This window comes from Brachycentrus maculatus, unplaced genomic scaffold, assembly GCF_059751285.1.
Source record: "Brachycentrus maculatus isolate JH-2025_06_01 unplaced genomic scaffold, ASM5975128v1 h1tg000039l, whole genome shotgun sequence".
NCBI lineage: Eukaryota > Metazoa > Arthropoda > Insecta > Trichoptera > Brachycentridae > Brachycentrus > Brachycentrus maculatus.
In genome coordinates this window covers 4,040,700-4,051,815 of record NW_028280793.1, presented here as the reverse complement: position 1 = coordinate 4,051,815, position 11,116 = coordinate 4,040,700, and the positions used below count along the sequence as shown (strand labels likewise).

The following is an 11,116-nucleotide window of genomic DNA, read 5'->3' as shown; positions in this document are numbered from 1 at the left end:
ATTATTTCATTATTAATACATCCTATAGTGTACGATTCCTAGAGATTGATTGATTCCAGATGATTGCGAGTAGCTGATGCCAGTTAAAAAATTCCATCTTCTTAAGCCGTGAAAACCTTTAACATAGTCATCAACTTAGTTGAAGAAGTCATCCAGAACATTGAGGAATTGATAGTTTTCAGATGAATCCATGATTTAGCTCTTGACCCATTAGTTAGGTTCATAGGTTAAAAAAAAATACTTGATTTTTTCAAGTTAAAATAAAAGTGATAAATTTAACAAATGACATCAGATATTTTTTTAAAAATTAACACTTACTGAAATGGAACTGAGAATATGTTTATATTTAACCTTTCCGGGAGTACAAAAATTTATGTCCGACTTTCTCTGGGGAGTAGGTTCTTTTTACATGATTTTTTTTTCATTAAATCAATGTATTATAGAAATTATGTTAAAATAATTTTATAAAAAAAATATCTATTCGAAATATTTTTCAATTATGACAAAATTACACACAAATATCCACAGATGTCATTGCTATACAAGTTACATCATACTAACTGACAGACGGACTTCAACGTTCATTAACGTCGATACTCCTCTAAGGAAAATTTCGCACTGACGTTCATTTCCGTCCATACTCCCGGACAGGTTAATAATAAACTAGTCATATGTTCAATAATGGGCAGAATGGTGAACATTGCCTAGTAATATTTGATGCATATTATATGCATGTCAATAATGGGAATAATGATGAATGTTCACAAGTACTTTTAAGCAGTGCTATGCAACCTTTTCTCACTTACGACACACTAAAATTCTTCCTAGTATTCCGCGAAAGTACATAGACCATTGAAAAATTATTTATTTGTAGTAATTATTATCCGCCTACGTAGTGTAATGGTCAGCACGCTCAGCTACCGTTCTGGAGGTCCCGGGTTCGATTTCCAGGGAGGGGGGGGTCAAATAAATATAAATGATTTTTTCAGTCTAATATTTATTCAATACTACCCTGGCCTGGTACCCGAAGCGAAGGGCTAATCACCTTATTTTCATGTGTTAACCATCAAGATAATACTGCGTTTATATGATGCAGAGCCTTATGCACCATTGGGGTCCGGATAAGGGTTGAGAGAGAGAGAATTATTATATCCTACATTTTGAAAAACAGACAATATTATTAAAAAATAATTTGTCAATACATAATGAAAAATTGTAAAATGTCATATACATTGAATTTGATCACGGCACACCTGTATCCGGCTTACGGCACACCAGTATGCCACGGCACACCGGTTGCAGAGCACTGCTCTAAAGTACTAAAAAGTGATCACTTAAGTCTCCCCAAATGCCATAACCCCTGAAATGCTCAGAATTCCATCTTCTTTTGTATAAAAACCATAGATGGTTTTTCTCAGTTGAGAGAGTTGTAATATTTATATCAATATATCATCCATAGCGTGAATAATCTAGTGTGTGATAGAATAAATAGTTTTAAAAATCAACAAAATATTTCAGTTGAGTTGACCAAACATTTAGACTCGGTTAAGTTTACTTTATAATTTAACTTCTTTTTTTTTAAAGTGAAACCGCAGTAAAAACAGAAGTCACCAAAAGATCAATGATATGTTACTGTAAAAGCTTATATCATTATGTAATCATTGAGAAAGGGGGCTTGTGCACTACCCGGAATTTCACAGTCCGGCAGTCTGGTTTTGAAAAATAAAAGCGAATATGACAACTGTCATATTCGCTTCATGCGAATATGACGCTAAACTTAGCGTGATCGAATTTACGTGCAAAGTATTCACGCACCGATCAAGACCACCAATCCGAAGAAAGATGGACAAAAGCACAAGCCAATCATCGTTTTGAAACGCTAACTGAAGTACCGGATGGTAAAATTCAGTGTAGTGCACAAACGCCCAAACTAAGTCCTGCACCAAAAATAATAAAAAAATCATACATCTCCAAATTTTTAGAGCAAAATGACTTTGTGCTGTTGAACTTAATGACCTTTGTTCGAAAGAGGTTGATATTTACAATTTATGTAAATATTAAATTTTAAGTAAACAAAAACTCATTAAGATTACTGCAAATTTGTATTTCTTCAAGAAATATCTAACATGAATAAGTATAAATGAAAATAAGGAGATAAGTAAATGCCCAGACTTCCATATTATTCTTCATCTTTGATGAGATATCAAAAAATAATATGAAAATAACTCCTGTAATTGGAGATAATCCAGATTTTGTGAATAAGTATTTGGACACACTCAAAATGTTGTAAATAAATTATCTGGTCAAATTATAAGCTTAATAATAAAAATGAAAATGGTATTTTCTGGCGTTTCTCATGTGTGTGATTATAATCCAGGATTCGGATCTCACATACTAATATAAGAGTTTCTGCTTAATAAAAAGCTTCTTTACATCTCACCAATATATGTCTCTAGTGAAGTTCTAGTGATTCATGAACAAGGTTTCTAAATTGGTTCATATATATAGAACTTCCAAGAATTTGAATAGTGTGGTTGTCAATAATGCCACGTTGAGGTTTGCCACCCAGCTGGCCGCTTTTCCCGTGGAGGCGCAAAGAAGAGGATAGCGCATGAATGCAGGATTGCGACGTGGAATGTAAGAGGACGTATGGATGAAAAAATGAATGAACTGTGTGATGTAATGGAAAGTAAGTGTTTGGATTTGTTGTGTGACTGAAAGCTGGAAAAAAGGTAGTGGATCGATGGAACGTGACGGCACTTTGATTCTCTGGTCTGGACTCCCGGAGTCAGATAGAGCTTGTCGGGGCGTCGCCGCGTTTCTATCACCCAGGATGGCAGAATGTATGAAAGAGTATGTGTTCGTCAACGCAAGACTCATGTTTGTCAGATTCAAAGTCGGGTTAACAAAGCTACTTGTTTTAATAGGATATGCCCCCGTCAACTCCGACAGCGAGTCTGAGAACGATGAGTTTTGGTTGAATGTAATGAGTGTGATGAATGGAAAAATGAATAATGAAAAGGTAATTCTGGCCGGTGATTTGAATGTCTGGATTGGTACAAGGAGAGACGGTTTTGAATCAGCGCTCGGTTTGTATGGAGATGCGAGAGTGAACGATAATGGGAAGAGATTGCTAGAGGTGTGTCTGGAATGGAATCTCTTTGTGTCAAATACTTTTTTTGCACACAAGGGAATCCATCAATATACTTGGGAGAGATGTGATGAAAGGTCTATTATCGATTATGTCGTCATTGACTCTAGATTGAGATCCGCCACAGTAGACAGAAGAGTGTTCAGGGGGGCCGAAATGGAAACAGATCACTTTTTGGTGGTTTCAAGAGTGATTCTGTTCCAAGGGTGGAGGGCCAAAACGAACAAGGTGGCGGCTCCTTCTAGAGTCAAAGTAGAAAAGCTACAGAATGATGACATAAGAGTTAAGTTTGAAACAGACGTATGCAACAGGTTGATTGCGGAAGATGTAAATGAACTTAGTATAAATGAAATGTGGGAACATCTGAAAGGTAGTGTGTGTGAATCCGCAAAGGTAGTGTGTGGTACAGCGGTACAAGGAAGGAAAAAAGGCGATGCGTGGTGGGATGATGATGTTAAAGATTTAGTGAAAGAGAAGAAGAATGCGTGGTTAAAGTGTTTGGCAGTGAGGAATAAAAGCTCCGCTGAGTATGAATCGGTTAAAAAAGTATACAAGGATTGTAAAATGAAAGTTAAGCAAGGGGTGAGTGAACGAAAACGTTTGTTGAGGAAGGATGAAGGAGTAAAAATGACAAAAAAATTCCAAGAAAATATAAAAATTTTCTGGAAAGAAGTCAAAAACACCCGAAGTCTAAGCTTGAATGGATGTACGAAATCGATTGCAGCGAAAGACGGAAAAATGGTGACGAATGAAAAAGATATAAAAGAGAGATGGAAAGAGTATTTCGAGGAGGTGTATGAAACACATACGATTAATAACGTTAGTGACGTAAGTACATTTCCCCGAATATGTGTGAATGATGTTTCAAGAGAGATAAGTATGGAAGAAATTTAAAATGCCACTAAGTCCTTGAAAAATGGAAAGGCTCTAGGATTCGACAATTTTGCCGCAGAATACGTCAAGAATGGTGGCGAATTAGTTCTCACATGGTTGCATAGGCTCTTTAACCGTTGTCTGGAGGAGAGTTATACTCCGGTGGATTGGAGAAGGGCAGTTATAATGCATCTCTACAAGGGTAAAGGTTCTAGGGTGGAATGTGGGAACTATAGAGCAATCAGTCTATTGAGTGCTGTTGGCAAGATGTATGGTCGAATCCTTATTGAAAGAGTTAGAACCATAACGAAGGACAAAGTGTGGGATGTCCAGAGTGGATTTATGAATGGGAGAGGATGTACGGATCAAATTTTTGCCTTGCGCAACATTACGGAAAAGTTTTTGGCCAAAAACCAAAAGCTTTTCTGTGCTTTTGTGGATTTGCAGAAAGCGTATGACCGAGTTCATAGAACGAAGCTATGGAAGGTGTTATCTGAGTATAGGGTAAGCAGTAAACTTATCTAAGGCATAGCATCCTTGTACGAGGATAGCACTGCATGCATAAGGGTAAGTGGTTCATTTTCATCCTGGCTTAGCATCTCTAAAGGTGTTAAACAGGGATGTGTAATGTCACCGTGGCTGTTTAACCTATACATGGATAATTGCATGAAAGAATTGAAAGATTTAAATGTTGGAGCTAGAATGAATAATTTGACTGTCTGTTGCCTTTTGTATGCTGATGATGCTGTTCTTCTTGCCGATAGCAGAGAAGACCTGCAGGCGTTGGTGACAAAAGTGTATAATGTGTGCAAGGAAAGTGATCTATTGATGAATGTTAGCAAATCCAAGATTATGGTTTTTGAAAGAGAAGAATGCAGATCTGAATGTGAAATATTGGTAAACGGAGTGATTTTGGAACAGGTAGATTATTTCGTGTATTTGGGTAGTATGTTTTCTAGGGATGGAAAGATTGATAAAGACATAGAAAGGAGAGTGAATGCTGGGAACAAAGTGAATGGTGCACTGAAATCAGTTATAGCAAATAAAAACCTATCAGCGGAAGCTAAACTGGCAGTGCACAACAGAGTCCTGGTTCCAACTCTAATGTATGGAAGTGAAACATGGAGTTGGCAAAAGAAGGATGAAAGTAGACTGAATGCAGTCGAAATGCGATCTCTCAGAAGAATGTGTAACAAAACGATGTATGATAGATGTGCGAATGGTGAAATAAGGAAGGAATGCAAAGCTGAGATAAGCATTATCGATGAAATTAAGAAAGGTGTGTTGAGATGGTTTGGACATGTAGAACGAATGAGTGAGGAAAGAACGGTAAAACAAATTTATGAGGCGAATGTTAGCGGGAAAAGAAGCAGAGGAAGACCGAGAAAAACATGGCACGATCAGGTATGCCAAATACTTGAAAGTGGTCAGGTTAGGAGTCGGAACAATCGGCGGGTATGTATGAGGAGATGCATGAACGTGGAAGAGGCGAAGAATGTTTGCAAGGACAGAGTGGTGTGGCGCTCTATTCTCTCTGCCTACCCTTGCGGGGAAGCGGCGTGATGGTTAGTTAGTTTTTTAGTTAGTTAGTCAATAATGGGTAGAATTGGTGAATGTTACACGTGTGTAAAGTGATCACTTAAACCAGCCTATGACGGTCGTAAGCCCCGTAAATGCCCAGACTTCCATATTCTTTTTCATCTTTGATGAGATATCAAAAAATTATATGAAAATAAGGAGTATTAACTTTTTTTATTACTCATTATTACAAGTATTATAATATTGTAATTTTAAGCAGTGAATTAATATTTACATACAATAAGCTTATGTGTGGGTTACATATTATGTATTATGCTGTTTTACTAGCAAACAGTTCGTAAGAGTAATAAAAACATAAAATATACATAATTTTAAATTACAAATGACAACATGATTGTTTCTAACAGAAGGGCATTATTATATTTGATAATTCCCAATTATATATTTTCAAAGTAGCCTCTTCAACCCAGAGTCGATAATCATATTAACACGTTGTCGTCGGGACACGGCATTTGCCGTTTTTCGCGGACTGTCGGTCAACTGCGGGACACGGCAAATGCCGTTTTTGTCGACTGTCGGTTATCGGCGGGAAACGGAAATATACGGGTTTGTTATCAGCGTGAAATAAAACGCGTTGAAGGGTAATCTGCTACCCGGGTGCTAGGCGACAGTCTGTTGACGTTATTTGAGATGCCTTGTCCGTATCGGCTAGTGTGTTGCTTGTAAAGGCATCCCCAGAAATCTAGAGTTTTTATGCGATCTCAATCTCCAGTTTAGTTTGAGTCATTTCACGTATTGGACTATTTTTCATACCGCTCGCACTGTTTTGTTTAGTGTTTGGTATTTTATTATTTGAATATATTAGCATTGTATAGGGAATGATACCTCGAAGGGGAAGACTATTTTTTAGAGTTTACAATGCTTCTTAAATTGTGAAATACGGAATACTTAATTAAAAATTATGATTATAATTTATTTTTGATGATCAAATGTCATATATGATTCTTTGAAAATTTCAATCGAAAATATTATTTGGTTTAGAAATTGTGTCAATTTTAAGAAAGCGATATATTTTTGCGCTAATTGTGAAAAACGTCCGCTATAGGCTAGAGTCTGTTGTTCGAAGCGCCCGACTACAATGTGTTAACATGTATAATAAAATAACAAGTATTTAATTTTTTCCGCATGAATTTTATTTGACCAGCAACCGGGTTTCGTCGTAACCGACATCACCAGTATGATGATGTCGGTTACGACGAAACCCGGTTGCTGGTCAAATAAAATTCATGTGGTAAAAATTTAAACCTCATTTTATTATATAAAATGCAGTTCCACCAAGAAATGTCGGTAAGAAACTTAAAAATATTAACATATGGTAATTTTTTTGCAGCATCATACGGTCATTTGATTATTTACAATTATTTATTTTAAACAGCCACTGAGGAAAGGATATCACTAATTTAAAAATGGTCAAAATCAAAAGTAACTTGTGTATTTAATCTTCCTGAAGATTAACAATGGGTAATGATTTATTAGCATCTTTAAAATTTAATATAATTTATATTTGAAGCACTAACTTTGTGATTTTCCATTTGACAATTAAAATGTAACTTTGTTTTAAAATCACTATAAATATTTTATTACAACTTAATTATAATGTCTACCGGTTTCGAAGCTGACCGCTTCTTTATCAAAACTGATCAATACTTGTAGTAATCAGTCTTGATAAAGAAGCGGTTAGCTTCGAAACCGGTAGACATTATATTTAAGTTATAATAAAATATTTATAGTGATTTTAAAACAAAGTTACATTTTAATTTTATAATTTAATTTGTAAATACTAAAATACATTTTTATAGTTATATATACCAGAAATATTGATATTTATATAGTTTTTTTGACATACCAACATAGATAACAAAGAATATGGAAGTCTGGGCAATTACAGGGCTTACGACCGTCATAGGCTGGTTTAAGTGATCACTTTACACATGTGTAACATTCACCAATTCTACCCATGATTGACAACCACACTATTAAAATTCTTGGAAGTTCTATATATATGATCCAATTTTTTAAAACATTGAACAAGAATCACTATTTTTTAGAATTTTCACTAGTGACATCTATTGGTGAGACGAAGAAGCCTTTTTTTGAGCGGAAACTCTTATCTATGTTGAGATGTCAAAAAAATAATATGATAAATAACTCCTATAATTGGAGATAATTCAGATTTATGAACAACTATTTGGACACACTCAAAATATGTTAATATTTATATAGACTGGAAATATTAATGAAATACAAACTAACATATCGTGATTATACTGGCAAAAAACATTAACTCTAAAATCCCTCTTTGAATAATCCCTGTTATTTAAAGCTTTTAGCCTGAATAAAATACCCGCTATTAAACATAAAGTTGAATTTACTTGTAAAACCACATGAAAATGACATTTAAAACTACTTAGTGTATTTTGCCAGTCTATAGAACGTTGATATACTGCATCCTTAGTCAAAATTGCGTATTTTCGAGTAAAAGTTTTTTCCCAGTATACCCACGATATAATAATGTATGCAATGCAATGCCACATTGAAATGGCAAAGTTTTCACTGAGGCAGTTGCAGCTCGCTTTTTAACCTAATAATCTTCAAGGGCAATAACTGCACCATTTCTCTGCAAACGCTAAGCTCAGCTGTCATGGTGGCTGCAGCAGCTTTATCTTTATCGCAGTAATCCACTAACTTACTGTATGCATCCAACGTGTGTTCTATATTCTGTAACTGGACCTTTTTATCCATTACAATCATTTTCATATGGAGTCTGCCAATGTGAAAATAGGCAATAAGAGCCGGCTTCACCAAGTCAGGAGGGAACTTACTGGGCATTTTGTGGGAAACGGGTTCTTGAAGAGATGTAAGGAAATTATTGAAATGCTTGATACTCTGCTCTGATAGGTGATTGATCTTTTTTAGCGCTTGCGGATTCGGGCGCCCCTCAGTCTTTTGAAATCTTTCTAACTTAATATCCAAGATGTCGGAATATGTCTCGGCCAGTTCGTACCAAATCTGACGACAAAGTTGAACATAGTACACTGGATTTAAATCGACGATTACATCTTCTAAAAGACATATTCGCCTTTTATGCATCTTTGCTTGTCTTCCCTCGTCATCTTCGAAGAACGCTAAATACTTGTACAGTTGGGATGCATCTTGAATGATTTGGACATGATCCGAAGCGAGATTCTCCATTGTGTAATATTGTTTGGCCTTTTCGATCCACGATTGCACATTGACAAATACAGATTTTGCATCGTCAAAAGTCAGAATAAACTGATCTGTCACTTGGTCTTCGTATCTAGACAAATTCAACGAAGGGAAGTGGAGATCGGACAAATCATGTATCGATACAGAACTATCCGTTGACAACTGTAGTTTGGACAAATCTGAAAATATAAAATAATAAATGGATTTAAAATAGAACGATTGGTACTCAATTAACTTCAACCAATACCACAGATACACTTTTTAGAATCTCTCTCTAACCCTTATCCGCACCCCAATGGTGTATAGGGCACTGCATCAAATATAAATGCAGTGCTATCTTGATCGTAAACACATGAAGGAAAGGTGATTAGCCCTCCGCTTCAGGTACCAGTCCAGGGTAATGTTGAATAAATATTAAAGTGAAAAAATCACTAATATTTATTTGACCCCCCTGGGAATCGAACCCGGGACCTCCAGAAAGGTAGCTGAGCGTGTTGACCATTACACTACGGAGGTGGACTTTTTAGGATAATTATATAAATATGTAATCCATAATTATAATTATTCTGTTCATAGCATTGCACTTATTACATCATTATTATTAATAGTAAATTATCATAACATATCGAAAGAAGCTGGTCCAATAATTTGTTCCCAATCTTACAACACATGAGTGGCTCGAATCTTGAGATCAGAGGTGTCCAATCTTTTAACTAGCCAGGAACATATTGCAAGAATAAACTAGTTCGAAGTGTACCAATCAGTGTGCCCAGTTATGAGTCCAACAAGCACACTTACGAATGCTTGTATACGTCATTCCCGAGGTAAATGTCGTAATAATAATAATAAACCCTTATCCGCATCCCAATGGTGCATAGGGCACTGCTTCATATAAACGCAGTGTTATCTTGATCGTTTACACATGAAGGAAAGGTGATCACCCCTCCGCTTCAGGTACCAGTCCAAGGTAATATTGAATACATATTACAGTGAAAAAATCACTTATATTTATTTGACCTCCCCTGGGAATCGAACCCGGGACCTCCAGAACGGTAGCCGAGCGTGCTGACCATTACACTACGGAGGCAGACACTTACATTACACTACGGAAATGTCATAAGCACTCATCAATAGGTACAGACCTGAGGATAAAGTACAGGGAGGGTCATCATCGTTATCATCCGTGTGGCTCATGAGTCTGTCCCTGGAGTTGGAGAGCAGCAGCAAGCCGTACTTCACCCAGCAGCGGGCCACGTCCGCCGAGCGGTGCCAGAATGTTTCAACCCTCGCATTGTGAGCTTCTCCCGCTTCCTCTGCCAGCAGCTCCTCCAAGTACAGGTCCAGGATATGCGACGCAGCTGCTAGGTGATGCCTCGACTGCTTGAACCCGTTTTTCTCCATGAAAAATTGCGAGAGAGTGGCGGAATTGAGCGCCCAATCAATGGGCTCATAGTCATCGTATTCCAGTTGCCTTTTAAGAGTGATATGACAGTATACCGCCGATTTCAGGTAGTCTTCCAAACTCCCATAGATTTGGGCCAGGTAGTAAAGTGTGAGGGTGTACGTCTTCTCCAGATTTATCATACTTCGTTTGCTCAGCTCATCTTCTGGACATCGGAACAAGTCGATTATATCATATGGTATAACGCCAGATTCTTTAAAGGATTTGTAAAGCTCCTCAGCCTTGTCTAGAAAAACTTTTGATTGAGAGGCATTCTCTCTGTGAGACCAAAGGATACCGAGTTGATTAAGAGTGGACAATGCTAATATGACCGTTTTAGGCAATCGGTCCTTATCTTTGAGTATTTCCAAACATTCGATGAGACATTTTTCACCTTCCGATAATTCTTCGGTATCAATAAAAATTATGGCAACATTTAAGAGCACCGAACTAAGCATGGCTTGGTAAGTCAATTTTACATTTTCATCGGTTTCGGATTCCAATATTTCCAATATTGTACATTTCATCGTATCCAATATTGCCTTAGCGGCATATTTTGAAGTGTAGGGCTCCTCTTCGGGGTCATATTTCCAATCGTCATCTAGTAATTTTCTAACTTTTTGGTAATTTTCTTTCAGGCCGACGGCAACCTCTTTCTCTACGACCATTTCGAATCCTAATAAAATATCAAATTTTCCAAAAAGTCAAATCCGGGGAAATCGACCCAAATGTCAAACGGAATGAAAAGACAAAGTGAAACAAAGACTAGAAAGTGTTTTGAAAAATAAGTAACCATAGAAAAAAGTCAAAAATTATCTTTGTCCTTTCATTCTTTAGTCTTTGGT

General features: G+C 36.7%; 1 protein-coding gene across 1 annotated transcript; it reads right to left on the bottom strand.

The window, feature by feature from the left end:
* Positions 1–7,762: 7,762 nt before the first annotated feature.
* LOC148312527 (KIF-binding protein-like) lies at positions 7,763–11,021 on the bottom strand. The gene is made up of 2 exons (XM_088277187.1): positions 9,973–11,021; positions 7,763–9,009 (listed from the first exon to the last, which is right to left on the bottom strand). The coding sequence occupies exons 1-2, from the start codon at positions 10,937–10,939 to the stop codon at positions 8,174–8,176; spliced, it is 1,803 nt and encodes a 600-aa protein (XP_088133313.1). The 5' UTR covers positions 10,940–11,021; the 3' UTR covers positions 7,763–8,173.
* Between the last annotated feature and the right edge of the window lie 95 nt (positions 11,022–11,116).